This window comes from Artibeus jamaicensis, unplaced genomic scaffold (assembly GCF_021234435.1).
Source record: "Artibeus jamaicensis isolate MK-2021 breed Jamaican fruit bat unplaced genomic scaffold, CSHL_Jam_final scaffold_537, whole genome shotgun sequence".
Taxonomy (NCBI): domain Eukaryota; kingdom Metazoa; phylum Chordata; class Mammalia; order Chiroptera; family Phyllostomidae; genus Artibeus; species Artibeus jamaicensis.
The window spans coordinates 2,451,632-2,478,525 of record NW_026522047.1 but is presented as its reverse complement, the minus strand read 5'-3'; the positions used below and the strand labels follow the sequence as shown (position 1 = coordinate 2,478,525).

Genomic DNA, 26,894 nt, shown 5'->3' with positions numbered 1-26,894 from the left:
AGACACTCGAGGCAGGTCAGTGTTTCATGGGGCGGGAGGGGCTTTTCATTTTATTTCTGCAGCATTAGATAGAGTGGAGTCTGAGCTACAGGTGCTTCTGCACCTGGGCTGCAAATTCCCAGGGGACAGAAGTCGTCTCCGTCAGGCATGGAGCCAGTGTGCACCCTCCTGGCCCTGGGCAGTGGTCAGGCCTGGGGGGGGGACAGTGACAGTGTGCGGGCGATGTAGCCTGCGTGGTGGCAGAGAGGGAGGCAGTGGAGCTCAGTGCACAGGAGCCGCACTCTGTGAACTGCACCGGGCTCCTCCCTCAGGGGTTGGTCTCCTGTGCGCACATGCTGTTTATGTAGTGGGGTTATTGTGTTTTCCTCTGGTTCCACGGGGGACCCCCCCCACCCCGTTTACGGAAGTGTTTTGAGGAGCCCATGGGTCACATTCATTTGACAGAGTTGGACAGACTTGGACATCCTCTGTTGTGACTGGGACACGTCTTGTCAGAAGAGCCCCACCCCCTTGCCCTCCCTTGCCCTGTCCCCAGTTCAGGTTTGTGAGCTTTTCTTCTTATTATTTGTCCACTGTCCAGCCAGCCATCTCTGTACCAAGCAGTCTCCTGAAAAAGGTCACATACACATTTTCCAGTTGGATTCTGTCATTTTACATGTTTTTCAGGAATACAGATACTGTTGGGGAGGGGGTAAAGCAGGACGGCAGGCAGGCTCCGGGAAGGGTGCCCGTGCCTGGCGGTCGGGACGTGGGGGCGGAGCACAGTGGGCTGTGGCCTGGCGGTCGGGACGTGGGGGCGGAGCACAGTGGGCTGTGGCCGGGGCTGCAGCTGCAGCAGGATGCTCCCCAGAGGCAGCAGGTCACAGCCCCCGTTTCCAGTTCAGTTGGCAGAATTCCTAGAGTCTCAGGTTTCAAGGAGCAGAAGGTGAGGGTTCCTCTGTCCTGCCCTGTGCATTTAGATCCAGAGCGGAGGTGGCCATGGACTCCCCTGTGACACAGCAGTGGTAGCTCCCGGCCCCTCGACACCCCAGCTGTCAGGGCGCCTGGTGTGATTCTGATCATACCTGAGGATTAACGCACATGGTTGTCAGGGCCGCGCTGCAGAAGCACTTGGCAGACGGGTGGTAGTCTGCCCCCTCACAGGGGAATGGACGGCAGTTGCACACGTGTCCAGGACGGATTTCTGCCTGACAGCTTTACATTGCAGAGAACAGCCGTCCTCTGCTCAGAGTCCAGGAGGGACTGAAGCCAGTGGGTGGCCCCAGTGGGTGCGGGAGGGCGCGAGTTAGGGAGCAGCGCTCACCCCCAGGTGACAAAGGATCCCCAGGAGCTTCACCTGTGTCACGGGGGCCCTGTGATTCCAGGAGGGGTGGAGCGGCGTGCTGTTCTCCTCAGGTGGCGCCGATCTGGAGCGCTGTGTGTGGCGGAGCGTGGGTGGGTTTCGCAGGCTCCAACGCCATCTGCCTCCTGGACCATCCCTGGATGATGGGTGACCAGCACCTGACGTCAGAGGGAATGCAGGTCAGAGTTAAATATCAAACTTGTGTCATGGATTAAGCGTAGATCAGAATGAAAGTATCGTATTTAATTATCAATTTAAACCCCTCTTCTTAACGAAGATGACAGTTTTAGATCCGGGAGCAATGTGCTCAGGTTTAATGACACGCTGACCCTCCAAGGAGCTCCTAGTGACCTGCAGTGTGGCCTTCAACCTGGCCCGTGAGCTCGACAGCCTCTCCCACCTTGTTGAGCGGGGAGTCACTTCTCCAACGAAATGCATGTGAGGTGTGACCCCAACAGTGTTCCGGGGCCATACAGGGAACACCGGCCTTCTATCCAGATGCCTGCCAGGCCCTCAGTGCCGGTGCCGTGTGGTTGTATGGTTGTAGGGTGTCTTCATGGTTTTGCTTCCTCAGTTCATAGCAGCTGCAGTGCAGGGAAGGGGCAGTCGTTCACCCATGGTCAGGCAGCACATGGTAGCATGCATGCGTGCTCTCCTGGGGACGCCCTGCAGGTAGAGCTGGCAGCGAACACTCGGGCCACGGGCCGGGCCTTCTCCTCTTCTGTGGGAATGGCCAGACAGCCTGGTCTCGGGGCGGGGCAGTGTGTCTCACTTGGACTTGAGTTTCTTAGAAACTAAACAGATGTGAACCAGTTGAGGATCAAGTTGGGCTGTTTGTCATGCAGAAGCCGGAGGAGCAGGGTGAGCCACCCTCCAGACTCAGCAGGTCTGAGGGCTGATGTCAGGTCAGGCACAGGGCCGGGCGCACAGGGGAGGGGTGCCGGGGAGGGGCAGAGGGACAGGGGCTGCCTGTCTGTCTGTCTGCTGGGGCTGCAGCTAAGGTCCCAACCTCAGGGACCTGGGCTGTTCCTCCAGGACTTCCCTGTGAATCCCAGGGTGGGCTTGTGCCTTGCGGGGCATCCAGACCTTCCCCATGTGGCACCTGCGCACTCAAATATGCATTTGGTCTGGGGCATCTGACTGGCCTGCTGCCCAAACCCCTGGCTTCGCCTGTGCTGACCGGGCAGCCCTGCGTGGTGGGCAGAGCCGATGGCCCCCAGGGCCTCATGGAGTTCCAGCAATTTAACAATCCACGCTGATGATGGTGATGGGCTGTCGCCTCTCTAAGAAAGTTGTGACTTCGGGCAGCTCCCCAGGAGAGGACATGCTACTGAGGCTCCTCGCTGGGGGCAGCCGTCTGGTGGCAGTGGCCGAACCCTCAGGGGCTCTGGTGCCACCCCACTGCGCTGGGAGAGCGACCCCAGTCACCGCCGGACCAGAGCCCTTCTGGGTAAAGGCAAACACTCGATTCAGGACAGCAGGGAGTTTGCATTCACATGTGTCTCCTCATTTAGAATAAAATTTTTTGAAGTTTAAAAAAAAAATACACCCAGGAAGAAGTAAGTACATTGCCTTAGAATTCTGAGAAACTTCAAGTTCAGCGTTCTCTCTGCCAGGTGATGCTCTTCCCCATGGCTTCCGTGCAGAACGGTGCTGTTTTCCCCAGATGCCATTTCCAGGGCGGGTCTTCAGCCTGTGTTGCCGCTGAGCCTGACCAGACAGCAGCCTGAGGTGATGCTTCTGTTCCTGGCCTGGCGTGGGCCTGGGCTTCCAAGGAAGAGCGAAGGTGAACACACAGCGGGACGAAGCTGCTGTTCCCCAGCTGCAGGGCTTGTGCCTGGCAGCAGCGCCCCACACAGGGCGCAGGCAGGATTGCAGTCCCCCCAAAACTGCGAGCTGGGAGTGAGGGCACAGGTGGAGTGAGTGCCGTGGCTACCCAGGCTAGAGGCAGGGACGTTCTGAGTGTGAACCTGACCCATGTCGTCACGGGGCGGACGCAGAAATGGTCTTTGGTAACCAGCAGTGAGTGACCCCCCCACCTCCTCCTCCCTCTGACGTGCAGCTGAGAGCTAAGCATTGAAAGGGAAGCATTTCCGTTATCGGTGAATTCTGCTTTTTGTGAAAAATTCAGTTCTGTTATGGTGCTTGGAGTGTCACAGCCTGCCCCAGAGTCCTGGGGATCACTGAGTTTCGGGGCCCAGCGAAAAGGCTTATGGAGCCACACAGTCAGCTGTGGTCTAGATGGCCCAGCACTGCCCCTTCCGAGTGGGCCTGCCTGGGACTTGCGTCGAACCAATGGAATGTGGCTACTGTGACAAAGTGTCACTTCTGTGATTAACCTAGATAAGAAGGGCAGGGACGTATGTGCCTCTGCCAGCAGATTCTTTCCCTTGGTGACTTTGATGAAGCAAGTTGCCAAGTGCTGGCAATACCTGGGCACCCAGGGCAGCCTCCGCCCTCTGGTCCTCAGCCTAGCAGGGAGCTCAGTCCCTCAGCTTAGCGGCTCCTGAGGACCTGAGTGCAGTCCCTCAGGCTGTGGGCCTGGGGGCACGTCCTTCTCAGCAAGAGGGGGACACGCCAGCCCTGAACCCTGGCCGGTGCCTTCCATGTCCCCTGACAGGCCCTCAAAGGGCGCAGTTCAGGGGCGCCCACGCCCTGACCCTCAGCAACTGTGTCCTTCCAGGATTCTGCCTTTGTGGCAGCCTGTTCCCTAACAGCGGGTGGGCGTGTCGGTGAGCCGGCTGCCGCCCCCTCGGATCTCGCAGGTGCGGCAGCTGCAGAAGCGCTTCGAGCGCTGGGGGCTGGCTCCACCCGGGGCCCATCTCCCCGGCTCGCAGGTCCCCTGCCTTGTCCTGCGGGCCTCCCTGCAGGTCATTTTCTAGCCCGCTCTCACGAGGGCACCTGTCGGGTTGGAGCAGGGCCCGCCCTCATGGCCACGGTTTAACGTGACTGCCCCTTGAAAAGCCTTCTCCAGAGGCAGTCCTGTTCTGAGGCGCGGGGTCAGGACTCAGCACGCAGGTTTCCGGGGGCATGGCTCCCAGCGGCAGTCCTGCCACTCTGGTCAGCACGGCTTCCCGCTGCCTGGTCTGTGTCGCACATCATCACGCATGAACCGGAGTCAGCATGCGTCACTCCACGTCGGTCGTCTGATTCTGTCTCCTGGTTGCGCATATTTGCACGTCCCTCTCTCCCTCACAGAACGAATCCTAAAAGCAGTCTGTTGTGTGCTTACACGTGACACTTCACAGTGTTGAAGATGGGCTTAGGTGCCCTTTCCAAACCTGTGTTTGGTTCAGCAGTGTGTTTCTAAGTAAGATTTTCTAGGAGTAGCTTGTCTGAAGAATGGGGGGCAGCGACTAACGCGCGCACGTTTAGGGGAGCCTATGCGGTCTCCGGAGGCAGCGCGGGCGGGTGTCTGCCCCGCGCGACCAGTCACGCTTCTCTTCGGGCCGTCACTCGCACTGCGTGTGTTTGACAGTGTCCTAAACTACTTACCCTCAAGTGGTGTAGAGAGGATTGTGTTAGGTATAAATACACACGTGTGTTGGCATATATGCACATGTCAGCAAATGGGCGTGCACATATGCACACACGTGCACGGGCGGAAAGAGTGTAAACAATTAAAAGTGGGTGAAGTGTTAAGAAACGGATCTGGATCATCATGTGCAGGTGTTTGTACACTATTCTTTTGCTCCCAGTTGTTTGTGGTTCAGTCATTTCCGAATAGAAGTTTAACATTTAAATGCAGTGACTTACGCTGATGTGAGCAGGTTTGTTGTTGTTTTTAAACGGGCTAAGTGTATACCGTAAGTTTCCTCAGGGTATTATATCTCTACCAGAGTGTCTGTTCATAGATCTAACGCACACAAGCGGAAGCTCTCGGGGGCTCCTGACGGTGTTAGGAGCAGGGAGGGTAGGTGGCCAGAGTGCAGCACAGCGGAGGCAGACCCGCCCTGGTGGCCGGCCCGTCGTCCCCACGGCCTTTCAAGGCTGTTTGGTTGGCTGACGAGAGCTGAGCGCTGACTTGCTGGGTCTGTGATCTGGGAGACGCAGCCTCGCTCCGCCGAGGCTGTTCTGCCCGAGAGCCAGGGCCGCGGCACTGCCCCCTCAGGGCCGCCCTCAGGTTTGAGGCTCTGCAGGGGGCCTCTCCCCCGGCTGCCTGTTGGCCGCCCGGGTTTTGGCAGTGTTCTTGCCTCGCTCCGCCATTGCTTTGTGCTTGGGTCGTGACTTGGGTTATGATTACATGCACGGCCCATGACAAAGGAACCGAGAGGAACATCAGGTAGTTCTTAAGATGTGGTTTCCAGGGTCCCTGCCCCTCCCCAGACACGGCTGGGGGGCGGAGGCGGGTGGAGAAGAGCCAGCAGGCTGGGGCGGGCAGGCCTGTGGGGTGAAGAGGAGTGTGGTCCCCTGGGGAGAGGAGGGGACAGCTGTGTGAAGAGTGTCCATCGGGAAAGGTGACAACAGCTCAGGGACAGGCCGTGCCGCTCCCGCCTGCCCCGGCCCCGCCGCTCCAGGTGTCCGGGTTGCGCCCCGTGCGGCATCCCGTCTGCACCGCCGCTTTACTGCGCCGTGCCGCCTGCACTTACCGTAGAGACGCGGGGGGACGCGTGTTTCTGATGTTTCCACGGTCGTCCGGCGTCAGGCTAGTGAAGGGGAAGGAAGAAAACTGGGTCGTTAAAAACGATGCTGTGTTCATGCAATTCCAAATTCAGGTTTTTCATTGAGTTTATAGAAAGAAATCAAAGGATAAGTAAATGTGCAGCCGTGCATCATTTTGGTACAGTTTATTGTCCTTTCATCTTCTTTGCCAGAGTTGTGACTAATTTTTCTGTTTTTGTGTTTTTAACAGATCATCAGAAACTAGAAAGGGAAGCTAGAATCTGCCGTCTCCTGAAGCACCCCAATATCGGTAAGGAAGTGCTCCCAGTGCACGGAAGCGCTGCTCTCATGCTTTAGAGGATGTGTTTTTGCCACCATATAAAGTGTTTACTTAACAATCTAGTAGTTGCAACCATTATAAAATAGGTTTCTCTCTTTTCGTCTTGGTTACATTTGGTTCTTAAAGGTTTTTAAAGTTTTTCCAAGAGTAGAAGTTCTATGTATCCTGACATTTAAAAACTGATAGGAGGTTTTCCTAGTTGGAATATGAGGTAAGTTCCTCCCTGTGTCTTCATGGAGATTCGGCTCTGCTGGCGAAGTCGGACAGACATTACTCCATTTCCTCAGCCACCTAAACCAGCTCTCACCTGCCCTGTAGAAAGCTCGCCTTTTCCTCTTCGATTTTACCCCAGAAACTAGCAGACCTATTTTAGAATACTATCCCTTATGAATTTTAAAATAGCTTGGTAATGTTCACAATAAAAACTTGATGACTATAAGAAATGTAGAAGAAAGAAACGAAAGAAAGAGAAGGAAAGAACAACTGTTGGGCGAGATGCTGGGCAGCGTTGCCGATCATGTGGGGAAAGTTCCTCCTGGGCGGAAGTGCCGGAGAGTCCGCAGGCTCCCGGGCCCAGGGTGGGGGGCATCCGGCTGTTCTCTTTGTGCACAGAGGCCCAGCTGTGGCTCCTGCCGGGAAGTCCCCTCTCCTGCGCCGTTGGGGCACTTCTCCGGCACACCTGGGGACTCCGGAGCACGGATCCCCGCAGCTGTCTGAAGGGGGTGTGGCCCCAAGGGAGGACGCAGCACCGCGCGGACAGCACGGGTCTTTGTCTGGGTCGGCAGCTGCAGAGGCCTTCAAGGTCCCCCAGCCCAGACTCTTCATTCCTCCCTTTCAGTGTTTCAATAATGGAGGAAACTAAAATGTCCCGAGTCCATATGACTCACCCAAAGTCCCAGTTCATCAGTGACCTGCCAAACCCAAATGCTTGATACCCTCTCCAGGAGGAGGTACAGTGGATAGCCTGACCTGCACCCACAAGGTTGGAAAGACTGCTGTTCCTGTTCCCTTTCAAGGAGAATTTTGAAGTTGTTTTTTGTTCAAATGCGTCTGACTTAAAAACTTCTAATGCTAACACAAAAAATCAAAACTTGGTCAGTTTGGGAAAGGGTAAGTGATGCCTGCCTCCCATACTGGTGAGCCCTGTCGTGGGGCCGTCTCGTTGCAGGAAGCTGCTCCGCTGAGCAGGCTCCGGGGTTTGACAGATGAAACAGGCCGTGAGTTACGGGAGGTGACGGGCAGAGGTTAATGAATAGACTTTCTGTGTCAGCAGGTGTCTGGGCCTGCGAGTGATAACTCGCAGCAGCTGGGGTTTGCAGGACTTCCTTTCCCTTAAATGAAAGCCTGGAGGAGCCTGGAGGAAAGGGGATTCCGGGAGGGAAGTGATGTGCCCAAGGTCACGTGCAGATCGACAAGGGGTGGGGCACATACCTGCTCAGGACCTCGTGTGGCGCGCAGTGTGTCCTCGTTTCCCTGAGCTGCAGGCATGGTGTCCTGATGTTTTAACCTCAGCCTCCCTTGTTCTTGGGAAAATCCTGGGGCCAAATACCATTTCTCTACTTTTCACTAGACATAATGAACATTTTTGTAGATTCCAGCCATTGTGATGAGACAAGAATAGGTCATTTTTATTGCTACACAGTCATCGCTCTCTTGGATAAAAGGTAATTTAACACTATTCAGTAGTGAAAAGCAAAGTATCCTTGTTTTACGTTCACCTTTCGTTTGATTAGATCCCATCTTTCTACCTTGAGCATTTGCCGTGAAGGCTGTCAGGACTGTCCAGCCTGGTGGCGCCTCTGGGCCACACTGGAAGGAGAAGAGCTGTCTGGGGCCACACAGTAGATGCACTATGACACCTGGTCACAAAAAAAATCTCATGACACTTTAAGTAAATTAATGATTTCGTGCTGGGCCGCGTTCACAGCCATCCTGAGCTGCAGACGGCCTGTGGGCCTCTGGCCGGACCCCCCTGCTCCGGTGCTTCTCAGACTGTCTTCCCGCCCGGGAGCCGGCCCTCCCTCCGCAGCGGGTCCGGGGACCGCAGGGAGAGCTGCTGCTTCAGCAAATGAGTGTTTCCAGCAATTCTCATTGTCGGCTCCGGCTCTCCCTTCTTTTGTTCATTTAACGCAGTGCCATTGTTGGTGTCTGTAATTCTCCATTGAATTAATTGTTGATTATACCTAATTTTAGTAGAATATACACAAGAATACTGGTATAGAGTTTTGAGATAAGTTTTGAAAGTGTAGTTTAGGGTTCAGTGTTAAAATTCCAGCATTTTCCAAGGCCAGCTGTGGTTTACTTTGGTAGAAAAGTTGCCACTTTATGAAAGGTAGCTCTGTATACCTATTTTTTATAAATTTGGAAATAGGATTTCTTTTTGTCTTTAAAAATGTTCCACAGGTAGAAGAGTTTGCTCTTTGAATTCGATTTGTAGTGAATCTGCTTAAAAAACAGTCCCAGCTCTTGACGAACTTGCTGAGGGGTGGTGGTCGTGTCAGATTATTGTTCGGTATATTAATTTCATTGATTTTTAGTTTAAAAAGTTAATGGCTTACGTTAAAGGAAAGGAAGTAAATATACACAGTGATACGATTTGAATCCTTTTTCTGTTAAATTTCTTTTTTTTTTTACATTTCGGACTACAGTTGTAATTTGTGCTTTCTATGAAAAAATAGAAAAACCATTTGGGGAGATTTGGGAACTTCATGGTGTTGAAGTTTAGTAATGTCTGCAGTTTACTGTTCAGAGGTCACTTCCAATTTTTAGTGATAAGTGTATAGTGTGCTTCGCCCAGAGGCTCAGAGTGGGAAGGATAGGCCCGTAGTCACAGAGCAGGTCACCCAAGGTGCCAGCAGAGCTGCCGCGAGCCCGTCCTGTCGAAGCGAAAGAGACCTTGTCTTTCATCTGTGCGCTTCAGAAGGCAGAGGGTTTCTGTGCAGATGCTGGACCAGAAAGGCACCTACAGAAGCGGCTCCCTCCCAGCACGCCCGCCGCGGCTTTGCCCGTGCAGACGAGCACGTGTCGGGCAGCCCTGCACTCGTGGGGCCCGTGCGCGCCCCTTGGCCGCTGCACTGGCCATGGCCTCTCCCCCTGCTGCCCTGCCAGCCCCTCTGGAGCCCTGGAGACTGTCGCTGCCCCTCAGACAGATGGGAGAAGGGGGACCACTCTGCTGAGGAAGCTGGCGCTTTTGTGACTTCTTTCCTCATATTCCCATAGTTTTAATGTCTGCTCCTTGAGTTTTCTAACGTAGAGGTAATTCCTGGTGGGTAAAAGTGTATGATTTGATTATAGGTCTCTCTTGAAATGATTTTGAAATACCGCTCAGGCATCCTCCTTTTCCAGTTCTTCATTTTGAGTCACAGTGCGTCTCTATTTCACAGGTATGTGCCCACCTGGCCCCGCGCTTGTTCGGTGCCCGGAGGGCTTTGCTGATGGCCAGGGGAGTTCTCACTCAGCCAGCCAGCAGGGATGGGGTCCCGGTTTCCTTCCCCCGCCAACGGCAAACTCACTGCCTCAGTGTTTGTCCCCCAGTGTGAGAGGCCCTTGACAATGCTTTATTCTTCACAAGGGCATCCTTACTGAACAGTGCCCTCAGAGAGCATGGAAGTAGCTCACTCAGCGTTGGGGCATCACACAGCAGTCAGGTGGGTATGTTAATGAGGGGCCCTGACCGCAGGGCCTGCGGCCCCGTAGCTTCCTGAGTGAGGAGCTGAACAAATGGGCTCTGGAAAGTCGAGCCTCCAGCCTTTGTTCACCTCCTGCAGGCCACTTTTCCACGGAAGGTGTGAGTGTGCACTCTCTTAGAACAACGGGGCGAGCCTGCACTCTTATCATAATTACCTTCTTTCTTTTTCCCAAGAGCCGCCCTGTAGGCGGTCACCAGCTCCACTGTTCGGCCAGCAGGATGAGTGCTGAGCCCCGCCCCGTGCCCTGCACAGGGAGGCGGCGGAGTCTCACAGGTGGGCTGACCTGCCTGAGAGGACGGTGTGGGAAGGGTGGAGCCAGGGCCCGCCTCCCCTGGTTTCCTCCTGCCCTTCACTCCCTGCCCTTCACTCCCTGCCCCGCTCTGAGCCCCGTGCTTCCTATGCAGGGGCTTCCGTTTTGGTAAAGCCCCAAATGTGGCCGCGCAGCACCCTGTGCGGTTGGCAGGAGGTCCTCCTCGTGCCAAGGTTACACCGGCACATCCACCAGAAATGCCCCACCGTTCGCAGCTGTGTGGGCGGCGTTCAGGCCACGCTCATCCTCTTCACCAGTGGACGTGGCGGGCTCACACTGTGGGTGTTCTGTGCAGGACACTAGGCAGAGCCAGGGGTCTTCAGGGGCCAGATTCAGGGGGACGGTGCTGCCACAAAGTATGGAAGCTGGAATGAGTCGGTTCTGAGGACAGTGCTGGGTGACCACCCTCCCTGTGTCAAAGGCTCCGAGCCTTTTAGGTGAGCATGCGAGAGCCCCACTTCCCCACGTCCATCCCTCTGATCCGAGAGGGGCCCCGAGCCTGTCCCAGCCTCTGCCGTCAGGCCTCTGCTCCTGAGCCCACCATGCTGGCCTTGCCAGGGACCGTCCCTTCCTTTTAAGTTCACTGGAAACTCTGTTCCTCCGTCTCACAGTGCCTTTGCAGTGACGCTGTGAGTCACCCACCCTGGCTTCGTCACACCAGTGTTCCCAGATGTCTCCTTTGTCTCTGGGGCCCTCCCTGAATCCTCTGGTTCTGCCTCTCTGTTCATCTGTCTGAGCACCTCAGGAACGCTCCTGGTCCCCAAACCTGCCTTCCGTGTAGTCTCCTGTCCCATGGCTTCCTGGGACATTGGCCCTTCCTCGGTCGTGGTCTGTGCGTAAGTGGGCCTGGCCTTCCCCGGGCTCCCAGCCCCACCCAGACCTGCTCCTCTGCTCACAGACCTCCCCTGCCTGGCCTCACAGCCTGGCTGGAGCCCGAGCCTTGTGTCGCCCTGCCCACACCATTTCAGTGACAACAGTCACCAGCATTCCTCTTGTGCCGGCGACCTAAAATGGCCTTTAAGTCCCCTTCTCTGCCCAGCCACCACATGCACTCTGCTTCTGAGACAGGCCTTTAAAGATGTGTGTGGGGTCTCTCACCTCTCTCCTGGGGCCCCCTGGCTGAGCTCCTGAGCCCCCAGGCTAAAGACTAAAACCTTGACCGGCAAAGTCCGTCCCCTTCAGCTCCCAGGGCGTTCTCCTCGCTGCCTTGTGGACCTGCCCCTCGTTCACCCCATGTTTGAGTTTCAGCTTTGCTTAAGGCCTTTCCCTTACACTCTTGGTGGGGAGTGGCCCTTTGCTCCCTCCACCTTTGCCGGGACAATCACTGGGGACATGCCTCAGCCTTCCTTGTCAGCCGCAAGGGACCTGGGGTTGGCCGTGCAGGGCCCAGGGTGCTGTGTGGGCAGCCACGGGACCCCAGCACCCAAGCTGCGCTCCTTGGACTTGGGGACCTCATCCACGTTTGATCCTCAGGGACCAGGCCACAGGTGGTGGTCAAATGGAGCGCAGGCTGCAGTGCAGCAGCCACGCCTGCTCCCGGGCGTGGCTCTCCCAGCCCCGGGTGTGGTGTGAGATCATTCACTATTTCTTCTGACCCACGGGAGGCCCAGGTCACGAGCCCTTGAGCAGGGGCATCAGGTCAGAATGCTGCCTTCCACTTCCCGTAGGGGCGCTGCCCTGACTCCAGTCTGCCCGGGCGGCCACATCCTCGCCCCTGCTCCATGTCACCCTGGGGTGCCCAGAGTGAAACAAAGCCCACATTGAGCTGCTTCCACGAGGATTCTGAAACCAGACACGAACGAAACCGTGGGGAGAGAGATAAGGGCTCCCGAGCTCCTGCCTCGCCAGTGAACTGTAAATAACTCCTTTTATAACTCACTCCTACTCAACTTTCTTTTTCCACTTGATATACTTTATTTTACATTATTCTGAGAAACAAAACACGATACTGAGGGTAGCTCCATCTTGGCTATAGAACTATTTCAAGAATTGTATGAAAATCATTGCAGATTTAAAATGGCACTGGCCTACAAATCCAGCCTCTTTCCTTCCTTCATCTGTTAGCAAATGTCTGTCGAGAACCTGCCATGCTGGGTGCTCCAGACTGGGTGTGAGGTGGACACAGCAGGCACAGCCCGTCCTCTTGCTGCGTGCACTCTGGGGCAGGGGCCGGGGCAGACAGAAGCCCACAGGAAGTGTGGGGACGTGCTTTGCTAGGGGGGAGCCTTGGGGGCTGAGCTGGAGCAGCATGCAGACCGTCGTGGGGCATGGTGGGGCGTGGCATGGCATGCAGGCCTGGAGAGGGGACGGGGCTTACGGACAGCGTGAGGGTCTCCGCTTCCCCCCCGATCCCAGGGTTAGATGGTGCTGCCACCTGAACTTACAGGGAAGCCCTCTCTCCCCACCAGATGGTACTGAAGGGGAAGCCTTCATGAGCTGCTGAGGTTTCTGTGAGGTCTTGAGGGTGGGACTGCCATGGTGGGCTTGTACCCTATTAAGAGGAGGTGACTACAAGTCCTCTCCATCCAAGGACATGGTGAGAAGGGGGCCGACTCCACGCCAAGAAGAAAGCCTTCTCCAGAACTGAAGCACCAGCACCTCAACCCAGGCCTCCGGCCTCCAGACGGGGACACGTGGGGGCCCAGGTGGCTGGTGGCTTCAGAGGGTCTCTCTGGGGCTGCTGGGTGGACAGTGGTCATATGTGAGATGCTTGCAGCAGAGCCCAGCGTGTGGTGGCTGCAGGGGGAAATCCTGAGCAGCTGGAAGGACGGTGGTGGTGCAGTAACCTGGCGCATTGGGACGGAAGGTGAGGGTTCTTTCCTGGCATGAGGGTTTCAAAGTGCTGATTAGACTTCGAGTGCGGAGGTCAGGTAGTCGTTGGATGTGGGTCTGGTGTTTGGCGGCCAGCAGGGCCAGCCCTGAAGTCTGCACTTGACAGCCGCGCCCAGGGAGAGGCTCTGGGAACCTCCTGGCCTGTGTGGCCTGCGGGTATCCAGCAGCAGCACCGTGGGCCCTGGGGTCCAAGCTACAGACATCCCTCCCACCTCGATGGCCGTGCTCTTACCGGTCAGCGGCCAACCTCTTGCACAGAGCCGCGTGCGTGGTCCTGTAAATGCCGTCCCATCAGGGCAAGTCCATTGTCTCCTCGCTCCACTCTGTCATGCAGGCTCAGTCTGCTTTCCTCTAGGGGCCAAACACAAGTGTCCAACAGCGTCCTTCTGCAGACCGGTCAGAGTCACTGGCCTTGGAGAGCAGCTGACCTGGATTTGGTCCTGGCCTTCCACTTGACTACCTGGGTTTGCAAAAAGTTCCTTTTTCTTCCTTTTTCTGGAAACAAAACCTGGACGACCGAACTCAAGACAGCCTCGCATTGTTGAGGACCAGCCCCATGGGCTCTCCTCACGGCACCGTTTCCCACGCAGTCACAACTGCGGAGCCTGGAGGGATCTCACCTACTCCTGCATTCTCATAACTCAGAGTCAAGTCGTTACGACGATACCCATGCCTGAATGTTGCCTACGGATCCAGTCTGCACTCGGAGCTGCTGGGGCTCAGGCGGCTGCAGGAAGTGTGCACGGGCCCTTCAGGGGACCCTGGCCGGGGCCGGTTCTCCTCACAGGTCAGGAAATCCGGGCACAGCGCTTCCTCACGCTGCCTCTGTACCCAGTGGTGCCTCTACCTGCTCAGCACATTTCCTCGGTGGTGGCGAGCCCTGCCTCTGCCGGCGGCTCCAGTGAGGACTAGAGTGCCCAGCTCTGCATGTCCGGGCCCAGGACTGTGCAGCATCCCGTGAGGGCGATGGCAAGGCAGGTCCCGTCCGTGGGCTGGGTAGAGGACGGTGGGCCTCCAGACCCCAGAAGTCCAACCCTAGTCCCAGTCCTCAGCACGCCTCTGCTCCAGGCACACGGGGGTGTCATCTGGGCTGCCTCTCAAATGTGGCAGCAAGGTCAGACTGTCTAGAAAGTTCCCAGGCACACCTGGGTGCTCAAGAAGTGTCTGCTCAGTGACTATATGGAAACAAGCAGCACAGGGCTAATTGTGCAGCAGGCTCCCTAGGATTCCCGCACGTGCCCCTGGGTGTGGGGTCCCATTGCAGGCTGATGGCCTGGCCTGGAGCCATCGCTGCTGGTCTTGGACCAGCGTCCTCTTCCTCTGCATGTGAAAACAAGGGATTTGACTCACACTCTCTCCCTGCACCAGAGAGATGTAGAAAACCCTCTCTCCACCTCCTCCCAGGTCTGGATTGGTTGCCTCTATCTGTCTGTCTGTCCCTTTTCCAGCTTGCCCCCTGAGCCCGGATGATAGTGTCTGATCCTAACGGCCTCCCCCGCAGAGGGAGTGTGGCAGCTGCCGGGGGCCAGGCCAGGGAGGGCAGACAGAGGCTCCTGGGGCCGCTGCCATGCGACTGCCCTGGAAGGCAGCTGGGGACACTCAGCACCTCCCCATCGCCCTCTGCCCGTGCTTCCTGTCCAGCCTTCAAAGCAGAGACTTGGTCCAGAAACCGCCCAACACAGGTTCAACTATTATGCGATCGTGAGTTTCAACTGAATTCTTAAAATTGTAACCACGTTAAACTTTTGAGGGATGCATGTTCTGTCCCAGGCATGATGCCACATGCCCGGTGCCCGTCCTCTCCTTGGCAGTGACAATGCCGAGCCAGTACATGGTTATGTCTGCCCAGACGTCACCAAGGGGGCTGTGCCTCACTCCCTGCCTGTGCAGAACTTGGCCCATGGCCATTGGGCCTCAGGGACACTGGGATGGCTGGGATTGCTAGAATCCTCCTGGAAATTCTAGTCGAAGTCATGGCCAAGTGCGCCGTGACATTAATCCCCCCAGAAGTGTAATTCAATTATGTTTGGTAAAGTGAGTGAGTGTCTGATTTCTATGGATGCAGCTTTAATTGATTTGCAAGTTGCACTGTGTGGAGCTGTGACTGCCGGTATGGGACCCACTGTCCCGCCACCGTTGATGCTTCTGTGTTTTTCTTCCTGTGTTCGCCATGTTTCTGTGTGAGGCTGTTTCAGTCACGTCCTCAGAAAGCACATTCCCAAGAGAACTGAGTAACTGGCAACTGCAGTGACATGGCCGTTGTGTGGGAACACCCAGAACCTGCCTGGGTAGGGCCACCTCTCAGCTGGGCTCAGCAGACAGGCAGATGGAGACAAGCGAGGAAGTCAATGACTTTATAAGAGTGTGTTTTTGTACGTTCATAGCTTTACAGCCCACGGAAGCCCTTAACATACAGAGCCTTTAATGCTTGCATTTTGTGTCCTCATTCTGACTTGTTGCAAAACCCCAAGCATGTTCTTGGGTTGAGTTTACCATGTACTTGGCAGCCAGGTGTCCCAATGGGGCAGCGGTGCTCCCGTTCAGAGCAGAAGCTGTGGCACACAAACTGCCTTCAGGAGACTGTGGGACTGGCCTCACACCCAGGGCAGACCACTTCCCGGGCTGAGACACGTGCCCCCAGCCTGTGCCCTACTCTGCCGAACCTCTGGATCTTGGGGTCCGTAGACTTCTTTATGTATTTTTAGAATAGTGTCAAAATTAGTATGGATTCCCCACTGAGTTTTCTTGTTTATAGGTACATGTGCTCTTTTTTCAAAAAGCTCTTAATTTTAATTCCTTTTTCTTAAGTATAAGCAATATTGATTTTAAATATAATGTTCATTAATATGAAATTTTAAAAGGTTTCCTTGTTACTATACTATAGAAGAAATATTTAAACTTTTATTAACCAATGTCACCCCAATAAATTTAATTTTTAAAAAACAGTTTTTATTCCTGATATTAAAGTTATTTTAATTTTTGAGTACTGATAGTGGTTTGTCATTTATTAATGGTTCCAATTGCTAAGTATTTATCAAAACACGTATCCCTTATGCAGCTTCAGGAATTTGTGTTCAAATATCTGAAGTTAGGATAGACTGTAGTTTCTTTGCCTGACTAGTTGCTTTGTTTGCCTTCTCTGGCTAAGCCAAACCCCCAGAGTTTTTATGTTCAAATTCCAAACACACTGTGTTACAACAAGTGAAGAAAACGAAAGTGTGAATGCTGCAAGACCACTGACCTTGACAGCAGTAAGGACCCCAAAGCTCTCTGCACTGCACCGGCCTGTGTTCTGGTCCCAGTTCGTGGAAGCAGAGCGCGCACCTGTCGCACGGGCACCACCGCGTCAAGCCCCGCCCCAGAGGGGGTGCCCTCGCTGTCTGGTGCGTGAGATGCCCTGGGAAAAACAAAGCACGTGTGCTCGTCTGCCTCCGGGTCTGGGTATGACTTTGAGCTGGTTTTCTGTGGGATGAGTTTTCTCTCGCGAAACGACCAGCTTTGTCACAAGAGCCAGCAGTTGTGGAGACTGACGTTCCTCTCGCGTGGTGCCATTGGCCTCTCATGGCGGAGGCCAGTGAGCGTGTGTGTTTGCTGAGTCAGCCAAGCACCTCAATGCAGAAGGGCCTGCAGTGGCTGCAGCACACGCTCGCTGTGGAATGGAGCAGCCCGGTGCGCACCCCGAGGGCCACGGGGCAGCAACAGGGCTGAGCCTGAAGGGGCGGGGTGTGTCTCAGCCTCCACCGCACTGCTCTCGCCGGCCCTGCTGGGGTCTCCGCGGACACATGGTCTGCAGAGCAGAACACCTGTCATTTCTTTGGTGTAAAAATGAATGGAGCCCCAGCTGGTGTGGCTCAGTGGATTGAGTGTCTGCCTATGAACCAAAGTGTCACCTGTTTGATTCCCAGTGAGGGCACACGCCTGGGCTGCAAACCAGGTCCTCATTAGGGGCATGTGAGAGGCAACCACACACTAATATTTCTCTTCCCATCTTTCTCTCTCCCCCCTCTCTAAAAATAAGTAAATAAAATCTTCCCCCAGACCCCTGAATGGCCTTATAGGGAGTAATGAACATCTGATTTGTAAAAGTCTCAACCCAGACAAACTTGAAACATTCGAGTCTGGAAGACAGATGCTTTTCACGGCCGGGCAGGGCTTACAGAGGAATTGACTGTGTCCGTGCCCGAGAGACACTGGCTCCAGGCCGCACATCCCTATCAGCAACACGGGAGAGTCGTGGGGGAGCTCAGAGCTGGAAGAGGAGGCAGACCCATCCCCAGGGGACCGAGGCCATGTGCAGTGTCCTTGTGGAGCCTGGGTCGTGTGGTGTGGTCAACAAATGCAACTGGCATTTCTTTTCGTTCCATTTTTCCGGGTCTTGATTTTACATCGTAGCAGGAAGCAGGGGGCCCTGAGGAACAAGGGAGGTAACTGTACGTTTATCCTGACAAAGACGGTGCTGGGTTATCTGCTGCGTCCAGGACGTCACTCACGCAGAGCTACGGTTCCCTGGTCCGCTGGCTGGCTAGACTGACCGGAGACCGCCCCGGGACTGTGTGACGCAGAAGCAGCGCACGTGCCCAAGTGGCTCGCCTCTAATTATTGTCACGTGCTTGCTGGCCAAACGCTTTTGTGAAACTAGTTTTCCCCAGAAACAGTGTCGTGTGTTTGATCATCCAGTTTGCATCTGAGCAACTCTTGCTTGACTTGTCCAAAAAAACAATTCACTCTGAAATGGCAACTCTGCCCAAGTGTTAAGGCGGTCGTGGCAGTCATACTAAGGATTTCGTATTCCAGCTATAACGAGACTTTAGTCCTGAGTCTCCTGGGGCGCCTGTCATGCCCACCCCGGCTTCACTCGGCAGCCCCCCTCGGTCCCCGTCCACCGTCCTCCAGGCAGTGGGAAGGAGGACCCGTTTCTTCCTGCTGCATTGGCCTCCATGGTGTGGAAATCCATGCTGTTTTCCCAGGGTGACTGAGTTCTTTAAGTAGACGTGCCGTTACGTGAGCTTACCAAAATGCTGACCATTCCAGATGTGCGGAGAGGTGTGTGCAAGACCGTGCCTTTCCTGAAGGCCACTGAGCTGCCCATCGTTCCGTGCCGGGCTGAAGGGCTATGGGCAGAGCCGGACTTCTGGTCTCCTGTGGAGGCCACGTTCAGAGAAGGGAGCAGGCGTCCCGCACGTATTTCCCGTGACTCAGGTTCCCAGAGGACAGTCTGGGCAGCTATTTTAATATTAGGGACAAAAACAGATATAGTGAGATCAGGTGGAAATTTCTGTCCAAAAGCTCAAAAGAACGCCGAGCACCTCAGGTGGTAAATGCTCCAAAATGACTGAAAGACCATTCCTTTGGTGCCGAGTCTCTAACACATGCACAGACCTAGGAAAGCAGTTCCTGTTCGGTGGGTGGGTGGGTGAGGAGGGCATTCAGGGTGCGGAAGGAGCCCTGGGGACCGAGAGGAAGAGACGCCACCCCAGGCCCAGGCTGCTGGAGGCCCAGGGCAAGGAGCGGGAGACAGACGAGGGCCTGAGCCTGCGCTGGGCCACGCCCGCAGCCAGCCACCCCCACTCTGTGCAAATGATGACCTGCGGTTACGGGGACCTTGGAGAACTTTCTGGAGAGGGATGCAGAAGAGGTCCCACTGGCGGGCCGAGGGTGACATCTGCAGGGATGGAACCGCCTTTTTGGCGCAGACATTGCGCGAGGCCTGTGCAGCTGGGAATTAGAGTTGGTCCATTTGATGGTGATCACACAGGTAATCATTACCAGGGCCAGAACCCAAATCCGGGGTCTCTGTGAGCCCCAGCCTGCTGCCAGGGACACTGCCGCAGCAGAGGCTGCGGCTGCTGGGGGGACTGGCTGTCAGTGACTGGCGCCCCGGTAACGCAGACCCCTCTCTCGCCTCTCTTTCAGTGCGGCTGCACGACAGCATATCAGAAGAAGGCTTCCACTACCTGGTGTTTGACCTGTGAGTACGGCTCCCTGGCGCTCCTGGCTTTCTGCGGCCTACGGGAAGACTGTTTTGAATGAAAGATGCTTTTTTTTTCCATTTCTAGTCCACTCTTAAGGCCCAGTCATAGAGAAATAGTTGCATATAATTACAGTAAATTCATGGAATGGACTAGTCTCTAACATGTCAATGGGATGTTTGGGGAACAGAGAAGAAGAAAACTATGTCATGTCATATACGTGTAACGATAAGTTAGTATGGCATTTGGTTCGTCCAGCCTTTCAGTGGTATGAATACAGAGAGCGAAGCTCTCTCAGTGTGTGAGACAGGAACACTCGGGGCGAATGGCGAGACCCCAGGGGGGTGCAGCAGGCAGGTCGGGCTGAGGGTTATTGGGAAGAGCACCGACCCAGAGGGGGAAGACTTGAGTGTTGGTCCCAGAGCGGCCAGGGCTGAGCACAGAGCATGACCTCTGCTCAGAGCCTTGTTCCCGTACCTGCGGCTCCAGGACCAGGTGGCACCGGTGCTAGCTCCGTCTCAAGCCCTTTCCTGTCCTGTGAGGTGTGATGCTGTCCTCATCGGTTTGAGAGTTCTGTAGAATTAGTGAGACTGCTGATGTCCTTTTTAAATACTAGAAAGTTTCCTAGGATTCTAAACTATTAGAGAGAAGTACTACTGTTGCATGTTCAAAAAGAACATTTTTTCCCCCTAATAAAAACACATCTTGATACGTGAAGTACTTTCATTAGATACACATTGTGCGCCTGCAGAGTGCAGGGCACTGTGCTTAATGTTCCGGGGAGAGCAGTGTTTCGTAGGCTTCTAAAGCACTGAGTGACTGTCCCGTCGTGGTCCATTCAGGGAAGAGCTCTGGGGGCTCCAGGGTGGTGCCACCCACCCCTCCCGGCCTGTCGTGCCCCGCAGAAGGCTGGGTCAAGATACATGCTTGGCAAGCAAGATACATGCTTCTGTGCATATTTCTAATGTCTACAAATTCTGAAATTATGTTGATGTTAAACATGCTTTTTCAAACTGCACCCCTTGGCCTGGGGAGCTGATAGTTTTATTGGTAATGTCCGGCCTGAAGGCTGAGTGCGACAGCATCCCCGTTTACAGGTTTTACCATCAGAGAGGGTTGGGCAGCTGGAAGACTCCGTGGTGTGGGCCTGCAGTGGGAAGCTCTGAGCAGAGTCTGCAGGCCTCTGAGGGCCACATGCACTGGGCCTGGGGTGTCGGGGACATGGGAAGGACTGGGGTTGCACAGACAGAGTCCCACAGGGGCACCTCCTTCAGCTCACGCCATGTCCACCACCCCCTGCCAGGCCTGCTGTAAGCTCACTGGGAGGAGGGGCGGCCACGCGTGCCTTCAAACACAACCACAGGCTCCTGCTCCGTGTGGTCCAGCTGTCTTCTGTCTCCAACAGGGTGCACAGCAAATGTCCCAACTCCACAGACGTGCTGGGCCAGTCCCACGGGGGCTGTGGGAACATCCAGCGGGTGCCCCAGGTGCCCGGTCGCCCCTGTTGTGCTGAGGATGCTGTCCTGAATCTCACAGCGCACACCTGCGCATGTGTTCTCCAAGGGACTGTTGAACATTTTTAGGGGGTCAAGGGCTTTGTCTACTATTCAAGCAAATTTTCTTCCTCTTAAAGCTTGCCTAGTATAATCTTGGTTGCTTTCAAATTTGACGGTTATGCATAAAGTTGCTGTAAACATCGTGTGGACCTAAGTTTTCAGATCCCCTGGGAAGAGAAACGCCAAGGAGCACCGTTGCTGGGTCGTTTGAGTATATGCCCAGTTTCGGAAGGAACTGCCCGCTGCCTTCCCGTGGCCGCGCCGTGTGGGTTCCCGTGGCGGTGAGGGAGGCCCCTGCCGCCCCTGCCGCTCCGCGGGCTCCCAGTCCTCTGCGTGGTCAGTGCCCCGGACTGGGGGCGGTCCGGCAGCTGTCCAGGGGGTTGCAGTTGCCTGTGATGTGGCGCAACTTTTCACATGCTTATTGCCATCTCTGTATCTTCTTTGGTGAGGTATCTGTTCAGGCCTTCCACTCAGTTTTTAATCAGATTTTTTTTAATTACAGAATTTTACCAGTTCTTACACTGGATGAAGGTCCCCAGCAGCTGTCTCTGCCAGTCCTTCCTCTCAGTCTGGCACTCAGGCTCTTGCACAGTCGTCTGCAGAGCAGAGATTTTTACTTTTAAAGTAATCCACCTTGTTAGTTCTTTCTTTCATGGCTGTGCCTTTGATGTCTGTAAAAGGCACTGCCAAACCCAAGGTCATCTGTGTTTTCTCCTGAGTTCCCTTCTGAAAGTGGTAGAGTTTTGCATGTTACATTTCGGCCCATGGTCCGTTTGCGTTAACTGTGGTGAAGGGCGTGAGGTCTGTGTCTGGATTCGTGTTGTTGCTCATGGACACCCAGTGGCTCCAGCACCGTGTGGGAGACACAGTCTCTGCTGTGCTGTGTGGCCTTGGCCCCTTGTCAGAGAGCAGTCCCTGCACCCGTGTGGCTGTGTGCTGTCCCCCGCCCACCCGTCCCCTTCTGTGTGTCCCCTTCTGTGCAGGCCGGCTGCTCTGGCCTCTCCGTGCAGACTTGCGAGTCAGTTCGCCCGGGGCCACTCAACACACTGCTGAGATTTCGATGAGAACAGTTTTGAATCTACAGGTTGAGTTTGGAACTGGCATCTTGACAGCAATGAGTCTTCCTGCTCATTGACGTGGAAGTCCCTCCGCATATTTAGTTCTCCTTTGAGATGTCTCCTTAGAGTTGTGTGGTTTTGTCGTCTAGATCCTTTACGTATCTTGTTAGACTTATACCTAGGTGTCTCATTTTAGGGGTGCAGTGTAAATGGTGAAGTGTTTTTTATTTCAGTTTCACTTCTTTATAGTAAATCAGTACAGCAGATCAATGAACTTTCTCGCATGTTAAACCTGCATCCTGCAATCTGTCGTAATTGCTTAGTTCCAGAAGTTTTTGGTCTGTCTTCTGAATTTTCTACATGACAATCACGTCCTCAGTGAACAAAGACCATTGTATTTCTCTCTCGCCGAACTGCGTACTTTATTCCCGTTATTGCCATCGTGTGTTAACACGGACTTCCAGCATGCCATCGTGTTAACACGGACTTCCAGCATGCCGTCGTGTTAACACGAACTTCCAGTTGCCGTCGTGTGTTAACACGGACTTCCAGTTGCCGTCGTGTGTTAACACGGACTTCCAGCATGCCACTGGAAGGCGGGGGCGCAGGGACCTCTGGCCTGGTTGCTGGCCCCTGAGGGAGAGTGGCCAGCTCCCCACGTTGAGTGTGATATTAGCTTGCTGTGTTTTGTAGATTTTTTTCCATTGAGTTTAGGAAGGTCACGTCTGTTCCTAGTTGGCTGAGAGAAATCATGAGGGGTATTGAATATTGTCAGGTGTTTTTTCTGCATCAACTGATCACGTGATTTTTTTCATTTTTGCCTGTTGCTATGATGAATGACACTTACAGATACTCAAATGGCGAACCAGCCTTGCACACATGCGAGAAACCCACTTGTTCATAGTGCATATCACCCTTGCACACTGTTTGATTTGATTTGCTGATATATTTGAGGATTTTTATAACTATGTTCATGAGGGATACAGGTCTGTGCTTCTTCTTGTTTGCGGTTTCCTCACCTGATGTTGGGGCGGAAGTAGTGCCGACCTCCTGGAATGTGCTGGCCCGTGTCCACTCTGCTCTGGTTTCTGGGCGGAGCTGGGGAGCTCTGGGAGCAGCGCCTCCCCAGGTGTTTGGTGCAGCCAGTGCGTCCATCTGGGCCTGGCGCCTTCGGTTTCGGAAGGTTATGAATTATTGACTCAGATTCTTTAATAGGTGGGCCCACTTAGTCGTCCATTTCTTCCCGTGTGGTGTGGTCAGATTGTGCCTTTCAAGGAATTGGCCCATTTCATTTATGTTATCAAATGTTTGGGCATTGTGTTACTCACAGTATTTCTTTATTATCCTCCTAATGTCCACAGTATCTGTAGCGATAACCTCTTTTCTCATTTCTGATATGCATTAGTAACTTACGTCTTTTCTCTCTCTTTTTTTTTTTAGCCTGGCTATAAGCACATAATTGTATCGATCTACTAAAAAGCTAGCTTTTTTGCTTTCGTTGATTTTTCTATTGACTTCCTCTTTTCAGTTCTATTGATTTCTGTTCTAATTTTATTAATTTCTTCTGCTTAGTTGGGATTTAATTTGCCCTGTTTTATTTCCTAGTGGAAGCTTAGATTACAGATTTCCTATCTTTCTTCTTTCTGATACACGCGTTCAATACTATAAATTTCCTTCTGGGCAGCACAACCCACAGAGTGTTGTAAGTTGTATTTTCATTTTCATTTAATTCTAACTACTTTAAATTTGTGTTGAGATTTCATCTTTGACCCATGTGACATTTAGAAGTATGTCGTTTAATATTTGTGTATTTTGGATTTTTCGGCTATTTTTCTATCAAGGGATTCTGGTTTAATTGTGGTCTGAGGGTGGACACTGTGTGACTTCTGTTCTTCCACACTGGGCGAGGTGTGTTTCGCGGCTCAGAATGCGTCCTGTCCTGGCGAGTGCTCCGCGAGGGCCCGCGGAGGGAGGGGCCTGTGCTCGTCGGGTACACGGTCGGTTTCCCAGGCTCCCGCGCTTGCTGGTCTCCTCAGTGACGCCGCCTGCGGGGTCCGCACATCACTGACAGACGGACGTCCAAGGCTCCAGCCGTGACCATGTCCTGTCTGCCCAGGAGCCTGTCGGCACCGTTCTTCAGCTTTGGTCCCGTGGTTTCTTTTCCTCTGGCATTCCTTTTCATTCTTTCTTGGAATTTCTGTCTCTGTGCTTACATTACCCATCTGTTCTTGCATGTCATCTTTTTCCATTAGTTTCCTTAACATATTAATTATAGTTTAAAAAAATTTCTAGCCTGATAATCCCACCATTCCTGCCATATCTGACTCTGGCTCTAATGCTGGTTAACTGTCTTCAAAGTGTGCTTTTTGCCTTTTAGTGTGTCTTGCGGTTTAGTTGGGAGGGGGACGTGCAGCACCAGGTAGGGGCAGTAACCAGGCCGTCAGTCACATGGTGGCGCCGCACGGGGCAGGAAGGTGCTCTGCAAGCCTGCGGGAAAGCTGGCCGTGGGCATTCGGTGACCCTGGGCCTGCTGGTCCACTCGGTTAGTCTCTCCCCCCATTAGTGGAGCAGGGGGGCAACAGGGAGCCGAGCGGGGCCTTTCTGTCCCACAGGTGCACTGGGCTCTGCTGAGATGGTCTCTCCTCTCCGAAGGCCTCGTAAGGAAGAACAGGACCCTCTGCCATTTTAAAAAGTGGTTGCTTTTCTGTCTCCCATCTGGGAGCACAGGAGATGGGAGACTTTCCTCCCGCAGTCCCTGCAAGGGCCTGGGGGGCCCTGCAAGTGAACCGCACCTGAGTCCTCCAACACACGGGGAAAATGAGCAGTGTGCCTCCGTCTCACAGGAGTTTACGACAAGGGAAGCCGGAAGTGTGACTTGCTCCTGAAGTCTCAGGTCCAGCAGGAAGTGGTCTGACAGCACCTGTCTGGGCAGTTCTCACCTGTGGGAGGAGTCAAGTTTCGTAGCAACTGAAGCAGATAGCAGCCTGGGCTATGGTGGAGCTTTCTCACGGGACCGCTGCCTTGTCTCCAAGGAAACAGTTGTTGTTTTCTGTGTCTTCCTGGTGGCTGCCGTCCCCCGGAGTGGGTGTCAGGAGAGATCAGCGTTTCCCAAGGGAGCCGAGTGCAGTGGGTGAAACAGACGCCAACGATGCGAGGCCCCCCGCTCGTTTGCCCTGGCGGGGCAGGCTGTGTCGTGGGTACAGGATGCAATGCAGACAGGCTTTTCCAGCCTGGCCAGAGAGCTCTTGCCTAAAACCACGGGGCCTCTGTACCGACGAGGGAGACTCATGGGCCCTCAGGAGAACACTTAGCACGGCAGCCGTTGAGAATTAGAAGCCCTTGGTAAAAAAGCCAAGGCCACCCTGCTTGAGGCCACTTGGTGAGCACCAGCTTTTGGAAGCGGGACTGCAGGGCCACGCCACACTGCCCCCAGGCAGGCAGTGTCTGGCCTCCCACCTCATAAACAAAGCTGGACCTCTGACCTCGGGAGCTTTCCTGCTCTGCCCAGGCCGAGGCTGGGGGCCCATGGGCAGCAGGCTGTGCGCCAAGTTCGGGGACTGTCCAGCACCACGTCCTGCTCCCCACGTAGGGCACCGAGCCCATGAGCCCTGCCGCTCCCTAGACACTGGGGCCTCATGCGCTCTGGCCCATCAGTTCCGGCCTGAGCCAGTCCCTTTATTGCTGATTTAAATGATAGCCCCTGTTTTTTAGTTTTCATATAATTCAGTCTCTCAGGTGTTAGTATCAATGTATTCTATTTTGTTTTTCCTTGAAGCTCAAGTGTTTGAATGGACGCTTCTGGGTGACGCAGGAGGCATGCAGCATGAGGGGGTGACGGGGACGTTTTCCCTGGGTCGCATGTGCTGGTGCCACGGCCACGTGCCCACTGGCAGACTCAGTGCAGAGCTGCCGCAGCCGGAGGCAGGACCCCCAGCCAGTGCACACTCCTTCCTGCCCTGCCCGTGTCCTCTCGGACAAGCAGCCAATACCCCAGACGAGCCGCCCTGCGCAGCACTGGGCTCTGCCCATCTGGACGTAGCCTGTTGCATTAAGTGTGGACACCCCACTAACTGTAGCCAGGCGGCCTGGCGTGGGAACCAAGGACAGGCTGAGGCTGCAAGTCCTTCTAGATTTGGGGTCAAGGGCAAGAGTGCTCCCTGAGAGCCATGGGCAGGTGACCATTTCAGGACTCGTAGAGACAGCAACACCGGCCAGACAGGTCGTGTGAGGGAGGAGAACGAGCCCCGAGGACTCCCGGTTTCTCAGAGGCCGAGCCGAGCCTGCCATTGGCCTCTTTGACGTTGCTCCCCTGTTTTCTTAACAGAGCCAGTGTGAGTTCATTTTGTAAGTAGAGCACTGGGAAATTACCCAGTGACGTCTGATGGTTTTTACCCAGATCTAGGCCGACACCAGATTTTTGACAGCATCACCTGTTATCCTAAAACACAGAGCTCTCACAGTGGGGAGAGGAGCGGAATCGGACCGTTGCTGGAGCCGCGTCTGTCAGCCCCGTGCTCGTCAAGGTTTCGGGCTTTTTCGTCAGGTCCCTTCTCAGGGAGCATCTGGCACTTGCCTGGGCCCCCCTTTTCCCCTTCTTAGAAAGTCGTTCACGTACAGGAAGGTACATAGTCACAGTGGTTGATTCTAGTTCCTTCCTCTTCGGGAGGAAAACATTCTACCTCTACTTTCACCCTGGATGTGTGAGTTTTGGATGACTGATAGGTTTTTTAAGAGGAAATTGGAAAAACAGCCTTCCTTCTGGAGATTGGACAGATCTTGAAAAATTAATTAGAGCCAATCTGAAGCACGTGCTAACTGTGTTGGTGCCCGGCTGTGACTGCCCCGCTCTCCTTCAGCTCCGCAGCAGCCCAGGGCCCCGTCCTTTGGGTGGGGGGCTGTTCAGGGCCCATCGGCCCCCGGCAGCCCCGCAGCAGCCCCGCAGCAGCCCCACAGCAGCCCCGCAGCAGCCCCGCAGCAGCGGGTCTGAGCCCAAGCAGACCTGCCTCTGCGTCTGGTCCCTGAACACGACAAGCAGAGCGTCAGTCTGTTCGAGCCGAGGCAGGAATATCGGGCATTTTTAGATTTTAATTACTTTTTGGCTCTTTGACTAGAGAAACAGTTACGTCCAGGTTTAAGAAAACATGGTCTTAAAGAGCCAGCACTAACTTTGTCAGAGTACCTCTCTGGTATGTTTAA

General features: G+C 54.4%; 1 protein-coding gene across 4 annotated transcripts in view; it reads left to right on the top strand.

Annotated features, from left to right (window-relative positions):
• CAMK2D (calcium/calmodulin dependent protein kinase II delta) overlaps positions 1-26,894 on the top strand; it is a 123,114-nt gene that overhangs the window by 54,457 nt on the left and 41,763 nt on the right. For all 4 annotated transcript variants that reach the window (XM_053658100.1, XM_053658099.1, XM_053658098.1 and 1 more), the window contains exons 3-4: positions 6,195-6,254; positions 19,029-19,083. In XM_053658100.1, coding sequence (XP_053514075.1) covers positions 6,195-6,254; positions 19,029-19,083 — 115 coding nt within the window. The remainder of the gene's footprint in view (positions 1-6,194; positions 6,255-19,028; positions 19,084-26,894) is intronic.